The following is a 19,707-nucleotide window of genomic DNA, read 5'->3' as shown; positions in this document are numbered from 1 at the left end:
TTTTATTATGATCGATAGGCTTTATTTCAAAAAAATAAAACAAAACAGAAAATAAAGGAAAAATAGGGTTTTAAAAAAACTTATCTTTCACTGTTCTTTTTATCTAACATAATTCTGTTTTTACATTTTATCCTTGCACAAAAATACTTTTTACCGATCAGTATGTATCAAAAGATACATCAATGTTAGATTTTGGTTATAAATCTATTTGAATATTAGAGCGTATAAGTATTTTTTATAGTTTTTTTTACTGAAAATAAATGTATATATATATATATATATATATATATTTTAATTGAAAATTTCTTAATGTATTTCTAATTGTTTTTTTTTTATCAATAATTGTATGGTGTGTAGTGTTTTGAGGTGTGATTGGATGACTCTGAGGAGTTCAGGAACTCTCGAAGAGTTGTTGTAGTATTTAGAGGGTTTTGTTGGCCTGAGGTGTGAAGTTTAGTGAAAAACACATAGAAGGGGGTTGAATGTGTGTGTACGAAAGATTTTAAAAACGTTTTCGCAAAAGTCGTACTTTCCATTAGAAAATAATGTTTCAATTGCATAAGGAAAGTGCAAGATTGATTAAAAAGAACTGTGCGTTCGAAGATCTATCATCTGTTCAAAAATGGTTTCCTCAGTTAAACAAATATAAGTTTCGTCTAAATATTGTTTAGAAAATAGGTAGTAGTAGACGAAGTTTTTCAGAGTGATGAGTTAGTATGAGTAAAACTGCGTTTCTAAATTAAATAACGATGCATAGAGTTTTTATACTGGTTCACTCGTTCTGAGCTACGTCCAGTCTCCTTTAATTGAAGGGTTCCACTAATCACAACGGATTACAAGTATTCTTAACCATTTCTGATTCGTCAACCTCACTTGCTGACGCTAGTATTCTTAAACCACTTTCAGTTGCCCCAAGTATTCTCAAACATTCCTGGTTCGTTAACTCCACTTGCTGACGCTAGTATTCTTAAACCACTTTTGGTTCTACAAGTATTCTTTTGCTAGCCTCTTTAGGCTTTACAGAAGATATATGTTTTGAGTGTGTATGTGACTCTCACAAAGAGGATAAACTGATTTCTACACTCACTAAGGTTTTCAACCTTAGTTTTACAAGAATGTGTTTAGAGTGTGTATGTAACTCTCACAGAGAGGATAAAATAGTTTCTACACTCACTAAGATAAACTATCTTAGTTTTACACGGATATTCAACTTTTGCACAAGAAGAGAGGTAAGATTATTTTGACGCTTGTTTTTGGCTTATTGCTTGTTGCTTCTCTTCTTTTCTTCTTCTTAGGTCTTGCTATTTATATACTTGTGATAGATCTTCCCGTTATTTGAATTTGAATATGTTCGTTGGGGCAGAGCTTTCCATTGGTGCAGATAAACATTTTTTCATGGCTACACAGATCTTCTTCATTTAATGCGTTTGATTTTGCATTAAATGCTTTGCTTGCTTAATCTGTGTTACGTGAAGTCCTTTGCACAATTTGTCTCCTTTTATTTCTAACTTCAATCATGACCTAGGTATGTTTGTCCTTTTTCCGTCATTGTAGTTGTAGAGGCGTTGCCTTTCTCTGAAAAGTAGGTGTACTTACCTTGACACATGCAACTTTGACTTGTGAATTTGTGCTCTTGCATTTTTCTTCTTTCTTTTCATATCTTGGATAACTCCGTGCGCTTTTCTTATGAATGGAGATGATGTGTGATCTTCCTCGTTGTGACTGGTGGACTCTAGACGCTTTTCATCATGTTTCGTTTGTGTCTGGAAAATTGAGTCTCCGTCCAAGGGTTTGACTTTCACTTTTTCATCATGTCTAATCAGTCTTGAGGGTGAATAACTTTTATTCCATCTGGAATGTTTCTTCATCTTGTGTTATCCAACGACTAATGATTGTCTTGATATATATATGGTTGACCTTTGAGCTTCATCTGATGTTTATTTGGTGCTTGAGCCAACTTTGCCTTGGTCTTGCTTTGCTCTTGTTTCTGATTTCTTATATTGCGTTCTGGATTGATTTCTTGGCATATCTTCTTTTGGTATTCATTATCGTCTGATACGCAAGCCATGATCCTTGTTTTGCTTGACCCTGCTTCATGCTTTAGTTTTGCATGTTCTTATACATATCTGAAACACTACTACACAGGTTAGTAATAACAATATGTATTATATTTGTCATATTCAAAACCTTGTTGGGAATTGCTTCGTCTGACTTAACAAGGTGCAGTTCAACCCTAAGAGCGAAACTATATAAGGTTTTTGTTAAAAACTAAGTCTCAAAAGTTCATGTCCTTTAAACCCTAGAGAAAGAAACTTAGAGAGAAAAGCTATGATATTTTGACTTATTCTTCTAGATTTCTTGAGTTTATAGGATTGTTGTTGGGGCATTGATTCGAAGCTTATAGTTGAGGATCTAGGTCGTGGGTTGGTATGGAGCTTCTTGGAGCCCATTTTTCTATCTTTTTCCTCTTCTCTTTCTTAATTTAGCTTAGAGTCAACGTAAGCGAAGCTAGAATTTTAGTCTTTGTTTGATTGACAAGTTGTACGTGTCTTAAATTCATCAAATGCATGAGTGTATGAATGATTTTGAGGTGTGAATTCCTGTTGGGTTGAACTTTGGGGTTTTGAGTTCATGAGAATGAATTTTGGATGAGTGATTAAAATTTGTTGTTAAATGTTGGATATTTGGTGCAAAATGAGTTGGAAATGATGTGTATATGTTATTTTTTTCTTTGCATGTATGTGATTGTTTGAGTTTCAGGTGGAGGAGGCAAATTAATGATTTGCAAAATGTGAAAATCACACTCGCACCTAGTGTCGTTCATGGTGCTAGGCACATTTTCAACTTGAGGCCTCTGACTTGATTCAAGACAACCACAAGATCGATGGCATCGGGCATGAGGAGAGAGACTTGTCTTTGGTTGAAAAGGCGTCAGGCGTGGTTTGAATGGTATTGGGCACGGGGGCATTGGAAAGTCTCTACACTAGGAAGTCTTTAACTAGGTAACACTATGCCTCAATTGGGAGGCACCAAGAGTGATTAAGGCAAAGAGTCTCTACCTAGACGACGTCAGGTGCTAGTAAAGTAATGTCTAGCGTGAGTCAAGCATAGACTATCTACCTAAAAAGGGTTGGGCACGGATGTTGTCACACCAAGTGTGAGCTCTCAATGATTCCCTACCTCAGCCATGCCAGGCGTGGGTTTAGTGGTGTCGGGCGTGGGTAAAATACTTGTTGTTTGGTGAGTAAAATGGTGAACATGAATAACATTGGTTAATTTATTGCATCTTGTATGTTGAATGATGATGATTGTTCTATGTATGTTGATCAGAGATAGCATATATAAACAATTATATGGTTCATAAGCATTACTATGCTAGAATTGAATGATGTTACCCTTCTCTATATTCATTTACTTGGGGTGATGCATATAGATGATGTGTACTAGAGCATTGATGTTGAGAATGTTGTAGGCATTAAAGCATGTTGATTGACCTAGGGTTAGAGGAGAAGATGTTGTATTTAACAGTTGAATGTCCATGGTGTGGATATTGATATGGCGCTCTAGGAGGTCATTAGTTGAAAAACCTTCATTGAGTAGGTGTGAAGCTTTTAGAGTGGATTGGTGAGTCTCTTCTTTGTTCTTAGTAAATTTTGGAGTAAGTTATGAAGTCAGGGGTTACATTCTTAACCTATTACTAGAAAGGTTGTGTGGTACCTTAAGGATAGTTAGCAGGCTAATCCCACAAGTGACTTGGTAATGCATGCTAAAGTCATGATACACTTATACCCAACTTTACTACTCCTAACGATTGAACTAGACTTTCCTAGTGAAAGTGGCGACACCGAAGAAATCAGAGGATAAAGATTGGTATCCCAGTTTAGTTTTTGATCTAGTAAGCAAATGAGGCGTGAAAATGATCAAGTTGGTTAGGTAGGGTCAAGTCACTTAGACTACTCAAGTGTGTTAGAAGATATCCGTAGGTGAATACATGATGATGCATTAGTTGAGGTGTAAATATACGATGTGGTGTTGTTCATATGCATTAGGTGAATGTCTTGTTGTATGGTGTAATTGATGAAAATTTGAATTGCATGGGTGTGTAGCTTTCAAATATGTTGATGTGTTGTTGAGTTGGCAATTGATGTGAACCATGAGGCATTTATTGTTGGTTTACATGTGGATATTGTGGATAAAAGAGATACACTAGAAAGAGGGTTGAACAGTGTCGCTCAAAAACTAACATTTTTTGTGAAACATTGAGATAATAACGTTGCAATGAGGAGTGCAGACAAAATGGTAAACAATGAGAACACAAAGTTTTTGTATATTAGTTCGTCTCAACCATTGAGACTACGTCCAATTCTTGATCCATCTAGATAAAATTTTGCTATCTTATCCAAGATAAAAGTATTCATTGCCAAGCCACTTATGGCTCAACCCTATATGTTCTTTGACTTTCTTATTTAAGTGACTATCCAAGTATTCTTTTCACAAAGTCTTTTCAGGCTTCAACAATGAGTATTATTTTACACACAAGCTTCTCCAAGCTCAAATCCATTAACTCAAAGTTACAAAATTTTACAAAGTTGCTTCATCTTCCTTTTAAGAGGTGATACAACAAATTAAGTACAAAGACATTTTATAAAAAGAAAGAGTGTAGTATTTTACAAAATTTTATCTCTCTATTCTTTCTAAATTTCAAAATTCCTTTAATAGGGTTTTAGTGAAGATAACCGTTGCAAATCCTTGAGTTTATCTCTTATGGCTTGCTTCATCTGTCTTCATGATTTTCTTCTTGATGAGAGACGTGTCTATTGCTGCAATAAATATTTGCATTAAATGTTTTCACCAAATTGTCACTTCTTATCTAATTAAAGAAGTTACTTATTACCTTTTGAGTACCAAATGGGTAGAACTTTGTGTGTGCCAGGTTGTCATGGTGATGAAACAATTTTCCGTGTTTGAAGAGATCTGCTTGTCCTTTTTTGATGCAAAGCATGCCTTTCTTTTATTTTTGTAAAATGTAGGTACCAAGGAAGTATTTTTAAATTTGATTTGTTAAGGAAACATTCAGACATAGCCAATTCCTTGTTTAGAGATCATATAAAGATTTAATGCATGTTTCTTTTTATATCTAAGGGTTTGTCTAAGTTAGTAATAGGATTTTCTTAATTAAGCTTTTGTCTTATACAAAGATTTGTCTTACTAAAAGGTTTCATCTTAGTGGAAGATTCATCTTAGTCATTTTGAAAACTTATTCTATTGATCAAAAACCTTTTTGCTTGTTAGTAGCAAAACTTTAAACTAAAGGGATCTAAGATAATTTTTTGACCTAACAGATATTGATAGTAGTATAGATGTTTTCTTCTTATACTTATATTCTTTTTGGAAATCTAGCTTACCTTTGAATGTGTTCCTGGTGGTTGGACTATAATGATCATGATTTTTATGGGGGTAGGGCAAGGTTAGCTAGCGGCGAATGTTATCATGTGGAGCCATGCTATGTGTAGCTAGATGCTACTTTTGGAGGGTCTTGTATAGACATTACTTGACTAGAAACTTAGAACTTATAGTTTGCTTTCACTAGATGATTGTACATATTATGCATATACTTGTAGAGTTATTTATATTTTTATGTTCTTATATTTATATACATGCTATAGTGTACATATCCATGTATTGTAAGTATATTATCCTAGGTTGTTAGTTATTTTTTTCGCTGCTAGTTTGTGATTCCATGAAGTGTGGTGACCAAGGTGGGTTGTTACACTTTTATGGTATTAGAGCCTAGTTAAGACAATTGGGCACTTTGTGGGGGGTGATCCCATTAGGTTTTTGTTGCAAGTTATACTCTATGGTGTGGTGTAGTTTTGGGTGAAGTGTTGTTGTATAGGGTTATTAAATGGTTTATTGATCTTTGTATAAAATGGTGAGACCCTAGTATGACCAAATTGCTAGGGCCATGGAGATGATGACCATGACAATGGAATAACGGAATGCACACTTCACTCAAATGGGGGTGAATTGAGTTGCAACTAAAGCAACTAAACCAATAGTGTCACAAGAGGGAAAAGGGTTGGCAAAGTTTAGGAAGTGTCACCTTCCTCAGTACAAGGAGGATTTAGATCTTGATACGATGGACCATTGGTCGTGTAAAATGGAGAAGATCTTTAGAGTTCTAGGGTACACAATGAGAGAAAGTTAGCCTATGCTATACATATGCCTATGGGATAGGCAAAATACTAGTGGAGGGGCACCCGTCAGATGTTGGAGGGTAAGGGTTTCTTGAGAAGTACTTCCCAAATAACATGAGATACGCTAAGGAGGTGGTGTTTATGCGGTTATATTAGGGGAGTATGTCTATATCAAAGTATGATATGAAGTTTAAGCATTTGGCTCATTTCTACTCCCAAGCCATATCTAAGCCTTGGAGATGTAGAAAATTTACAAAGGGGTTAAGGCATGAGTTGAAGAGGGTGGTGGTACCCATGTTATTACAGATTTTTTGACCTTAGTTGAGATAGCTAAGATAATGGAAAGGTTAGAAGGTGGAGGTGTTGGCAAGGATGCCAAGACTTAGGAGGGAAGTTGGGTCCAAGAAGGGAAGTCAATAGAGATGGCCCTATGATAGACTTCCTCAACAACAAAAGGGTGTTATTACTTAGAGACCTCAGATTGCTACTCCTCATGTTGGAGCTCAACCTACTAGATGTCTCAAATGTGGAGGAGTTCACCTTGCTCATGATTGTTCTCATATCGAGAATGTGTGCTATAGATATGGGAAGCCAGACTATATCTCTAGACATTGTCAAGCGAGGCTTACTCAAGAGAAGAGTGTATCAAGGCCGACACGACTTATAGCTATAGGGAGAATATTTTCTTTATATGGTGCAAAGTCTTCAACTTGATTGGATCTTGTGAAAAGGAAGGGCAAGGTGGAAAGTAAGGATATTTTTATTTTATTTGACTCAAGAGCTACATATTCTTTCATATTTGTGGATTATTTAAGGAGGTTAGGTTTTCCTATAAATGACTTGTTTGTTTATTTGTTTGTTACTACTCTTGCGACTATGCCCATTGTCACTTATGAGGTGTGTGTGTGTGAGATGCTCGATAGAGGTGTTTTGGTAAGAAGTACCAGGTGAACCTAATAGATTGTGTTAGGAGAGAGTTGGTGTTTCCTTAGATGAAGGATGATAGGTTGGTGTCAACCAAACAAGTGGAGGAATTATTGAAAGGAAAAGCTTAATGCTTTATTTTGTTGGCGGTTGTGGGTGTGGAGTTTGAGAATTTGATTAGTGAGATTGAGATAGTTAGAGATTTTTTGGAGGTGTTTCTAGATGAGGTGCATGGGTTACCTCTTGTTAGGGAAGTGGAGTTTAATATTGATATGTTGCCAAGTGTAAGGATTATGTCAATAGCCCCTTATAGGATGGCCCAAGCTGAGTTGGTGAAGCTGAAGAAGAAGATGGAAGACTTATTAAAGAAACATATGGTGAGTGATGGAAGACCTCCTAACATTGATGGAAGAAGGATTATTAATGAGAGGACTCCTAGACGATATAGATCTTAGTTCTTCAAAGGCCTAGCCTTGGATGGTGGTGGTGACTGAAAATGGAGGAAGGATAGAAGGTGTTTGATGGAATGCTTGAGAGATACTCTAGGGTTTGGCTCACTCCAAGGTAGATGAAGGTCACTCCTAGGGTTTATACTCAAGGTGGAGATAGGTAGGGTTCTTGGCCGAAAATGACCAAGAGAGACTAAGGAAAATATAAAGGCACAAAAGGCTCACTCTATATTAAGTTCCAAGTAGAAATCACTAAGCCCTTTGACACTTTTCTTACAAAAAAATTTTTGCACAAGAATGAGGTGTATGTGTGCACGGCCCTCTAGTAGGCAACTTGTAGCCTTCTAAAACAAAACAAGTAAGAATAAAGAACCTAAGAAATTATACTACCAAATCTATAAAACATGCAAAGAAAACAACTTAAAGCATGTGCTAGTCGAATTCCCTAGGGTGGGAGCTTGAAGTGACCTTGGTGGTATTCAAGTCACTCCCACAAGCACTACTTCAAGTTACCCTAGAACTAAGAGGTTTAAAAATGGCTAATTACAAACCAAAATGAATGAAAACAAAGGCCAAATCACAAGATGCCGAAAATGGACTAAAAAGAAACAATTGGAAAAGGAAAATTTGCAAGTCTTCAAGTCTTCAATTCTCCACCCCTTCACAATGAACACCCAAGGTTAGCCTTTCAATGGTGTATGCACTCTTTGATTTGGTGTAATCCCCCACAGCACCTTGTACACAATTCGGACAACCCCCTCCACTCAATCCACCAAGAGAGTGTGTGGTGTTTAGAAGCTTTCCTCACCTAGGTCAAGAAGAAATCAAAACCCAAGAGTACAAGAGGTCAAGGAAGAAAAACTAAAAAGGCACAGTTAAAAAGGCTAAACTCAAGTGGAATTGATGAGACAAACTTAAGAGTAGAAAGAAGACATAAAACTAAAATTAAGGCACATTAAGAAAGGCAAGCACACAAAAGAGTAAGTCCTAGAATGGCACTAGAATAGAATTTATCAAGTAGGCTTAAAAGAAAGTAATGCACTTAACATGTTTGATTAATTGTCTCATTTGGCCATTAAGCTTGTCCAATAGTCCAAGAATAACTCCAAGTGCCAAGGTATGAAAATTGGTCCAAAACTCCACAAGTCTAGCAAAGGTTCCCTTTTTCTTTTGTCTTTGATTCTTTTGATTTTGTTCCTTTTAATACTTGGGTAGGGTACGGTTTTGATGTCCCAAAAGTCCAGCCACTATTTTTTTTTTGAATTTATATTTATCCTTTGCTTGGGTTTTACACTTGTATTTGTTGGTTTGATTAGCAAGTTCTTGGAGTATCCTCTTAATAACTTTCAATAGCTCAATGAGACAAGATTTGAGTGTCTTTCTTAAGGTTTTAATGTGCAATATCTAGCAGCAAAAATATGCACATAAAAGTTACTTTGATGCTCAAATCATCAAACACCATGTAGGCATGTCAAGTGCCCAAGAAATATTCAAGATTATTGGTATGGCCGAAAATTTTTCAAGTAAGAATGAGCAAAGAATTTAATCACACATGATATTTAAGTGATATGGAACATGCTAGAATAATTAGCATGAATGATTGAATCTCTAAAGCACATCAAAGATTCACAGCCATTTCATCAAACAAGTGGCATGCATGTCATTTTTTATTCAATGTCCAAGCATAAAAACTTGGAATTTCTTTCAAGGTAGTTCAAAGGAGACAAGCTTATGACAAAACCAGATGGATTATAAACTAAAAATCATCATTATATCATGCAGCCCAAAATTTTCCAACAACTCAAATTTAAAAGAAAAATGGTAGGAACCCTAGCAAAGAAGCCTAAAGCACCAAGATGATTCACAAAAATGATAAAGGCATGAATCAACACATGAAAGAAGAAATATAGATCATGAACATGTGGCAAGATGATGACTCTTTTTAAGCACAAAAATTTAGACAATTAAGGAAGACATGACATGATCGAAAATACAAGAGACAAAGAAAATGTAACCCTTGAAGGAACATATGCTCTAGATACCACATGATGGAAGACCTCCTAGCATTGATGGAAGAAGGATGATCAATGAGAGGATTCCTAGACTCCACGAATCTTAGTTCTTCAAAGGCCTAGCCTTGGATGGTGGTGGTGACCAAAAATGGAGGAAGGATAGAAGGTGTTTGATGGAATGCTTGAGAGGTAGTCTAGGGTTTGGCTCACTCCAAGGTAGATGAAGGCCACTCCTAGGGTTTATACTCAAGGTGGAGATTGGTAGGGTTCTTGGCCGAAAATGACCAAGAGAGACTAAGGAAAATATAAAGGCACAAAAGGCTCACTCTATATTAATTTCCAAAGTATTTACAAGGAGGCTAGCCTAGGGTATTTATAGAAGGGAGGATGCATTTAGGGTTACATTTGAGAGTGCATGGCCAAGTAATGCAAGCCAAATGCACTTCAAGTGAAACCTAAATTAACCCTAGATGCTACTTGATGACCAAGGATGGAATGTTTGGGTTTGGTTAAGCTACATTTAGGTGCATAATAAGACCGTGCAACCTAGGGGGGCCCTCCACTTAGGCCTAAGCCTTGCCAAGTCCAAAAATAAATCCAATGCCACAAAAAAAAAACATGTCTAGGCCTAGTTTCCAACCTTAATAAAATACCCTAGCTATAAAATAAAATCCTAAAATCTAAGGCACCCCATAATACAAGGGTAAAATGGGAAATACAAGTAAAAATAAATCCTATGACTAAGACACCCCAAAATACAAGGGTAAAATAGGAAATAAAAGTAAAATAAATCCTATGTCTAAGGTACCCAAAATAAAAGGGTAAAATAGGAAATTAAAGATAAAGGTAAAATAGGAATAATAAATTTAATGCTAACAAAGCTTAGGAGAATGATTAATAGCCATAAGAAGCATGTCTCTAAGGGTGTTAGCTCCTCTATCCTCTTCCAATCTCCTAGCCATGGACCTAGTGATGGGTCCCACATAAAGCTCCAAGGATGGTCCTCCATTAGTGAGGCCAAGTGTGTCTCCTTGGGATGCTCTGATATTGCTAGTAAAGAAGAAATATGGAGAGGCTCAACTATGTGTAGATTACAACAATTGAACAATTTGACCATCAAGAATAAATATTCACTCCTTAGGATAGATGATTTAATGAATCAACATAAGGGAGCATCTGTGTTTTCTAAGATCAATTTGAGATTGGGGTATAACCAGATAAGTGTGAAGGAGAATGACATACCTAAGACTGCTTTTAGGACTAGGTATGGTCACTATGAGCATGTGGTTATGTCCTTTGATGTAACCAATGCTTCGGTAATGTTCACGAATTATATGAATCGAATTTTCAAGCCATTCTTGGATAGTTTTTTGTGGTGTTTATAGATGACATCTTTATTTATTCAAGATCTTTGGAGGAGCATCAGGAACATTTGAGACAAGTTCTAAGGGGTAGACAGTTGTTTGCTAAACTATCCAAATTTGAGTTCTGGTTGGAAGAGGTAAAATTTTTGGGCCATGTAATCTCGGCTAAAAGGATTATAGTGGATCTGGCAAAGGTGGAATCGATGTTACAATTGGAGTGTCCAAAGATTGTTACGAGTATCAATTACTTTATTGGGTTGGCGGGTTACTATAGGAGATTCATTGAGGGTTTCTACAAAATAGTAATGTATTTGACTTAGCTAACCAAGAAGGATCAGCCTTTTAGTGTTGCCAATCATTGGTGAATATTTTGGTGTTGTCTGACACTAGTGAATATTTCGACATGTGTGACACCCTTACTACCCCAACACATATATTGTAATAATGTAAATAAACTAAGGAAATAAATTTTTCAAAATCGGTAAAAGGGTTCACATAAAAACCTTTAGAAACATTCTTCAATATCCAAAATATTTTGAAAATGAAACTTGGAAAATAAAACATAAGAGGTTACAAAATGTTTTCAAAATAATAAGTTCAACTCCATATACAAATAAAATTCATGTCCTAGAAATCCTCTGCCCCGATGTCACAATATCAGAGCATACCCATAATTCAACTGTTGGCATTTTAGATGCCACTCATAGCCGGATCTTCCTCACCTAAAACATCCACAAATTATACGGTGAGAAAAGAAAACATCTATATGTAAAGCACATAAGGAAAAACACAACATAATCTCATCATAACTCATTACTTAATGAAATATTCACAAGAATTTCTATATATCATAACTCTATCAATCATGCATCATCTTCATGTCATAATTCGCAATCACACCAATCCATCACAAATCTTGCAATTAACACTATCATTTTCACATTCATAATCCACACAAATCTTACAATTAACACTATGCCAAGGCCACGCCACAACTGACATAAGTGATACGGGTTAATTGCCTCACTCATCCCACACTATGCCAAGGTCACGCCGTCCTTGTAGCATCACTTACCCAAGGGTCATGCCATCTCTGGTCATTAGTGTGAGGAACTACAATCACATTCATAATCCACACAAATCTTACAATTAACCCTATGCCAAGGCCACGCCACATCTAACATAAGTGATACATGTTAATTGCCTCACTCATCGCACACTATGCCAAGGTCACGCCGTCCTTGTAGCATCACTTACCCAAGGGTCGTGCCATCCCTGGTCATTAGTGTGAGGAACCACAATCATATTCACATTCAACACAATATCTCATTTCATGTCAACATCCTCACATCATAATTAATTGAACAATTAAGTCATAATATCTCATTCACCACATCATATTATCAATTTATTACTTAAAACGGTAGATATAATATATGCATTTGGGCCAAAACATCACACCGCATTCCATAACTCAATTCCACATCACATACACAAAATGAATAAGGCCACACAAAATAATGGTTCACATACCTCTCAAGAAATTCACCATGAATCCATATCTAGATTATCAATTTTTATCATATAATATAAAAATAACATTTATAAATTAATATAATACTCAACTAAATCACCAATTTAATAGAATCTTAACTTAAACAATAAAACCCCCAATTTTTCCAAACCTAACTCACAGACACTTTTCTACAATTTCGTTCTCTCTCCCAGATCAACATTTTTACAAATTATTTACATATTCCTAATCTTACATATACAAAATCTCATAATACCAATAATTCTCCCAACAGAAACAATTATAAAATTATAAAAAAATTCCACAGGAACTCTTCTCCACCCATTCCCTCATGTAACTCTACACATAAATCTCCCATTTCCCCCGTATCTTGATAAGCAGTAGCTGAAACTAAGAAGGATCTGGTTGGTCTCCTCCGCTGGGTTCCCCTCGGTCTTCAGAGAGTGTAGAAGAAAAGAAGTCAGAAGTGAAAATTGTGCTTTTTGGGAGTGTTAGAGCGCTCTATTTATAGGCATCAGGAGTGGCCGGAATGGCCCGTTTCAAATCCGGAACGGCTCGTTCTGGACTCTTTGTCATGTGTCAAATTTCACATCCATAACGGCCCGTTCTAAAACTAGAACGACCCGTTCTAAAATCAGAACGACCCGTTTTAAAACAAGAACGACTTGTTCTGGGTTTACATTTTAACCCACAACGACCAGGTTTGGAACGACCAGTTCCCAACTAGGGTTATAGGCCATTTTGTTGGTTTGGAACGATCCGTTCCAATTTGGGAATGGCCCGTTCTGGGCTGTAGACACCCAATTTCGTCCGGGGGCATACAAACGAAGAAATGGACGTCTATTATTAAGAAAAGGAGTTCCCAATCATGGAAATATCAAGACATGACATCAGGAGGCTAAAAGCCCAAAAAAAAAAAAAGCTAGTTTTAGTAGCCCGGAACGGGCTGTTCCAAAACTGGAACGGGCCGTTCCGATTTTGGAACGGGCCGTTCCAGGCTCTTTAAAGAAGGCTAAAACACATATTTGGAACGGGCCGTTCCAAATAACAAAAAAGGCTTGAATTTTTCATTTGAAATGGGCCGTTCCAGAGTGGTTTTTATGTGTTAAACGCGCCTCTGGAACGGGCCGTTCCGATTTCAGAACGTCCCGTTCCAATACACTAAATTAAAACATAACGGCCAGATCCAGAACGGGCCGTTCCGATTTCGGAACGGGCCGTTCTGGACCCTGTCTGAAGCCTATAAATAGGAATCTCGGCCACATTTTTAGGGGGACTCCAAATTTCGTCCAGAGCTCGAAATTTCTCTCTTTTTCTCTCTTTTTTTCTTTCTTTTTCTTTCTCTTGTATTTCTTGAGATATTGTGAGGTATTGTAGTGTGAAAGGTTGCCACAAAGCACCTAGAATCACCATTAACAAAGCTTGATACGAGGTATTTCAGTTAATCTTCTTCTCTCTCCTTTATTTTTTAATCTTTGTTTCTTATCTTTGATAAACATTATTATAATAAAAACGATCATGTAGATATTTTAGGGTCATTCGTATAATTTAAAATTTAAGCATGTGAATAGTTATTAACAAAGGGGATCTAATATTTAATTTATTATTTTTTATCATGTTAACTTCATTATAGGGTACCGATTTAGGGCGCTGTAAGGGTGCTTAATACCTTCCTTACACGTAACCGACCCCCGAACCCAATTCTGGTTATCAAGGCCATTATTGGACCTTTTAAAAATCTTTTCTTTTTCCAATGTTTTGAGTAAAACATTGGTGGCGACTCCACAAAATCTATTTTCAAAACCATCAATTAAGGATTAGTCTGGTGTTCAGGCATTCCTCAATTGATGAGATCTTTAAAAGGATGTCTAAACCATAGGTCGCAAGATCGGAAATTTTCGGGTTGCGACAGATGGCGACTCCACTGGGGACGTTTAAAGAGGGTCAGGCCCATTTAATTAATGAAATTAGTAAAATAAAAATAATAATTTAAATATTTTTCCCCTTTACTTTGTTTGTTTTATTTGTTTGACTTTATTATCTACATGCTTGTTTAAATTCTGCACATGTTTGGATTAACAAATTGCACCCAAACCATAGCACACAACAGTCCCCCTACACCCGGGGGCATGAGGGTATTAAACATAGGGAGTGGTTGACGTACGACCGGCCCAAGTTTGGCCTTCGAGCCTGCGAGCCTTGTTGGAAATCACACTCAAGGTGATAACCGGTTACTCTAGCCCGAAATACTGCGACATACCTTAGAGTTTGCCAGGTGACGGCGATAGAGATACTGGGTCCCTATAATGGGGGCACCTTGGGGGCCTTAAGACCAAAGTGAGGATAATTAGAACCACCTTATACAATGCACTTTTCTTAACAGGGACCACAGACCATGGATGTATACGCGACTGTTTGTGGATTGTATGAGCATATGGTTGTTGCATTTTGTCTATTCAAATCATTCATTTATTTTTTTATAATTCCCCTAAGGTAAAGAAAAACACAAAATTAAAAATGCATTATCATGCAAGAGAAAACCTAGTGGGGAAATAAGATTTGTGAGAAGCATACATTCCTTCTTTTTTTTTTAAAAAAAAAAAGAGAGGGGCATCATGCATTTTTTACAAAAATAAAAAAAAATATAATAAATAATAAAAAAGGGAACATGCATATCATATATTTAGGATCATAAAGGGATTTGTATCAAAGACGAGAAATCAGTGTGACCTCTGTCACATCATAAAATATTATGAAGAGGAACACCGATAACTCACCCCTCGACAAGGATGAGTCATTAAGTCTTTGATAGAAACTCCCTTCATGCATTATCATTTAAATAAGCTTGATAAGAAATTATCTTGTCCCTTAAAGGTGGCTCTTAAACATTTCATACTCACACGAGCTCAAAAGAAAAAAGCTATGGAAGACCTAGAGGAAAGAAATCGTGTCCTCAATGAGGAGCTCGGACAGCTCAAGGAACAAATGGCTAGAATGCTTGAGGCCATGAACAAATTGCAGCACGACAATAGTACTAGCAATGTTTGTAACACTTCCAAAGATCATCTGAACGCCTTGGAAGAAAGACTGAGAGTTGTGGAAGGCCACAATGTTGACATTCAAGAGGCTGCGGATATGTGCCTAGTGCAGGACATCCAATTCCCTGCCAAATTCAAAATCCCTGACTTCTAGAAGTACACCGGGGCTAGTTGTCCAAAAGGACATCTGACAATGTATTGTAGGAAGATGGCAGCCTACGTGGGCAATGAAAAGCTCCTGATACACTGTTTTCAGGAAAGCCTTTCAGATGTTGCTCTTAACTGGTACATGCAGCTGGATGGAGGGAAGATCCAGACATGGAAACAGCTAGCTGATGCTTTTCTCCGTCGATACAAGTATAACATTGACCTAATTCCTGATAGGTCTGATTTACAAAGCTTAAGCAAGAGGGGCGATGAGTCCTTCAAAACCTATGCACAAAGATGGAGAGAATTGGCTGCGCAAATAGAGCCTTCATTATCTAACAAAGAGATGGTGACAATGTTCATTGACTCTCTAAGTGGACCCTATTATGATAAGATGATAGGGAACACGTCAACCCTTTTTGCCGACATAGTCACCATAGGTGAAAGGGTTGAGCAAGGCTTAAAAAGCGGGAAGATAGGGAAGGCTCCGACAAGTTATGACCCCAGGAAAGTCTATGAAAAGAAGAGGGAAGAAGGGATTCACGCTGTCATCTCTACTCCAAAAAGTCAAGCCACACCACAGTCAAAGCCTAGAGACGACAAAGTAGTAGACAAAATCCCCATCACATACACAGAGCTACTACCTCAACTCCTAGAGGCTTCGATGTTAGTCCGACTTCCTCCAACAAAGAAGATGAACCCTCCTTACCCACCGTGGTACAAACCTGAGGAAAGGTGTGACTATCAGTCTAACACTCCGGGGCACTCAGTGGAACGGTGCAAGACCCTACAATTCCGTGTGCAAGGACTTATAGACGCTGGATGGTTGAAATTTGACACCGACACACCTAGCATCGACAAGCACCCACTGCACAAGCATGACGAGGAATGACTTTGGAGTATAAAATTGAGAAATTACTAGAGTAGGGGGCTTTCTTTCTTTTTCAAAAAAAAATTGCTTTAAATTCAACTCATGTCATTCACTCAAGGTCATGAGTTCGAACAAAATAAGGGTTTGTATAAGTTTTTACATTCATCAATAATATGCGTCATTTTCATAAATCTCTTGTGTTTATTCTTTTCCCCCTCTTCCCACATATTAAATTCTAAAATCAATCACAGCAAAAAAAAATAAACATGACCGAAGATAATAAAATTAATCAAAGCTTCGAACATCTACAACGCATTATCTGAGTCTAAGGTAGATAGGAAGATCACCTCTTCGAAACACACAAAAAATAAGAAAATGATCAGAAGAGTCTTACACAAGATTCTCATTGTACAAGAAGAGTCTTGCAAAAATGACTTTCATTCAATTTGGCTGACAAAGGAAGCACAAATCTCGGCTCATGAAAGAACTCTCTCAACACTCGTAGGTTGGGGAAACATCTTTCTCCTTGGGACAACATCTTTCTCCTTGGTATACGGGAATGGGGGGCAGTGTTAATCAGCAAAGACGTTGGTCCTCCCAAACGCGGATGACAGGAGATTTTGTCAAAGATGTGTTATTCCAAAAAAAATAATATCACTTGCAAAATACTACTAGGATGAAAACCCGCAAAGGGCATCTTAGGCAAAAAAAAAAAAAAAAAAAAAAAAATCTGCTAGGACACATCCTAGGCAAAAATTAGGAATCTAAAAAAGGATAAAAATAGCAAGTGATGAGTCTCATAGTTGAAAGCTAAAAAGGCGGCTTGAACACTTCTACAAGGGACCAAGTTCTACGAAGACTCTACCTGAGACTCAGATTTGTAGTTCAAGATAATTAGGAGAATGATTATAATAATTATCCAAGGAAATGTTTTAAATCATCCTACCTCCACTACTCATTTACCCTAAACCATCCTACCGCCATTAACCATTCATTCTAAATCACCTTTTCCTTTCCTTTCTGTCTCGTCCAATCTTAATGATGTATATTGTTGATGGTTGTCAAAATTTAAACAAGTACAAAAAAATGAAGATGACTCGCTAGGATGAAAACCCATAAAGGGCGTCGTCCTAGGCAAAAATTAGGGCAAATGAAAAGAGAAAAAATACCCGCTAGGATACATCCTAGGCAAAAATTAGGGTTTCTAAGCAAAAAAGAAAGAGCCCCAAGACGGTTCAATACATCAAACAGCTAACACAACTAAATGTCGTGCATCAAGCAAAGTAATTTATTCGTGAGAAGAAGAAAAGGGAAGCCACCTTCTAAAAAAAAAAAAAAAGGGAGTTAAAACCAACATGCCATGCATCCAAAAGCATTTCACACACTTAGAAAATTTTCTCTATCCAAGGGGGATTATTCAAAAAAAATAAAAAATAAAAAAATCTTACATGACTAAGCATCCAACATTTTTATTTTCCTGCATCCTAACAAAAGAGCAAAATAAAAACATGAGAAAAAAGGCAAGCTTCAAACATGAAAGAGCCGAAGCTAAACAAAAATGAAATTCAGAAAAACCTACCACAAACAAGCGCCTGGAGAGGCATCACAATACTCACATGGCAAGGGCAACACCAGAATCTCTGTCAACCATCTACTCCTTTGCCCACCAACACAAGGGCACCACTTACCAACAATCCTCGTCAAGGGGCAATCACATCATCAGCACCAATAGACGGCCTGAAGGGGCTTCAAAAATACTACGGCCTGAAGAGGCTACGAAAATACTACGGCCTGAAGAGGCTACAAAAATACTACGGCCTGTAGAGGCTACGAAAATACTACGGCCTGCAGAGGCTACGAAAATACTACGGCCTGAAGAGGCTATGAAAATACTACGGCCTGGAGAGGCTATGAAAATACTACGGCCTGGAGAGACTATGAAAATACTACGGCCTGCAGAGGCTACGAAAATACTACGGCCTGCAGAGGCTACGAAAATACTACGGCCTGGAGAGGCTACAAAAATACTACGGCCTGAAGAGGCTACGAAAATACTACGGCCTGCAGAGGCTATGAAAATACTACGGCCTGCAGAGGCTACGAAAATACTACGGCCTGCAGAGGCTACGAAAATACTACGGCCTGCAGAGGCTACGAAAATACTACGGCCTGCAGAGGCTACGAAAATACTACGGCCTGCAGAGGCTACGAAAATACTACGGCCTGTAGAGGCTACGAAAATACTACGATAGCGAGGGTACCGCCGAGTTCCTCGAAGTCAAAATTGGGATTGCCGTCGAGCTTCCATCAGTGGGCCGGCTGAAGCCCTAAATATCAGTCCAGCCTGGAGAGGCTGAGCTCATAATATACTCCCTCTTCAACAAGCAACAAATAAAGGAACACATTATCACAAGGGAAACAATGTAGAAGCAACAAAGAGACGAAGAGAAGACCCGGACGAAATGTCTACGTCTTTCCTTGCCTTTGGAAAAGCAACACATTACTATTCCAAAGGACAAGTAAAGAGGGGTGTAGACCCCTAAAATTGTCCGGGTCAGAAATAAAGCTCAAAGACTCTCAAGGACCGAAGGAAAGTCAGCCGGAAGGACTCCTAGAAGACCCTAGGATGATTCTTTGTAGGTCTAGAAGTCTTAGAGTAGCTTAGAATAAGGGTGTGCGAGGATTGGAGCTCAATACACCCTCCCAGAGGTTCAGTACGGCCGTACTGAGCCATTTGAACTGCAATACGGCCGTAGTCTACTCAATACGGCCGTACTGAAGTTTTTGAACTTCAGTACGGCCGTACCAAATTCAATACGGCCGTACTGTAGTTCAAAAACCCAGTACGGGCCGTATTGACCCCCCAGGCCGTATTGCGCCTCAATCCTATAAATAGGACGTCATTGGCACGTCCTTCCACACTTTTTACTGATTCCTCAACCCTCCTGCTGAGTATTCTTGGGTTTTTGAGCTCTTCTCTGCCCTAGATATCTCTCCGGGAGTCGATCTGACGAAGTTCTTGAGTCACGAGCCATTAGCTTGAGATTCGAACAAGTCGAACGGAAATCTCTTTGATTTCCATAGTAAAAATTTTGTCTTTAGGGGAAAGGAGCGAGCGGACGTGTAGTGGGAAGGAGCGCCAAAAAGCCTCCTAACGTTGTCCATATATAT

At 37.8% G+C, this 19,707-nt stretch overlaps 1 protein-coding gene across 1 annotated transcript; it reads left to right on the top strand.

Moving 5' to 3' along the window:
• Positions 1–15,726: 15,726 nt before the first annotated feature.
• LOC145952049 (uncharacterized) lies at positions 15,727–16,557 on the top strand. Its single transcript, XM_083064268.1, has one exon. The coding sequence runs from the start codon at positions 15,727–15,729 to the stop codon at positions 16,555–16,557; it is 831 nt and encodes a 276-aa protein (XP_082920394.1).
• Positions 16,558–19,707: the final 3,150 nt, after the last annotated feature.

This window comes from Cajanus cajan, chromosome 9, assembly GCF_000230855.2.
Source record: "Cajanus cajan strain Asha chromosome 9, NIPB_CcT2T_4, whole genome shotgun sequence".
In the NCBI taxonomy this organism is placed as follows: Eukaryota; Viridiplantae; Streptophyta; class Magnoliopsida; order Fabales; family Fabaceae; genus Cajanus; species Cajanus cajan.
The sequence above is the reverse complement of the archived record's forward strand: the minus strand, read 5'-3'. Positions and strand labels throughout refer to the sequence as shown.

What these genes read in the sequence shown, in the direction of transcription:
- LOC145952049 (XM_083064268.1), top strand. Translation starts at nt 15,727, where the DNA reads ATGGCAGCCTACGTGGGCAATGAAAAGCTCCTGATACACTGTTTTCAG.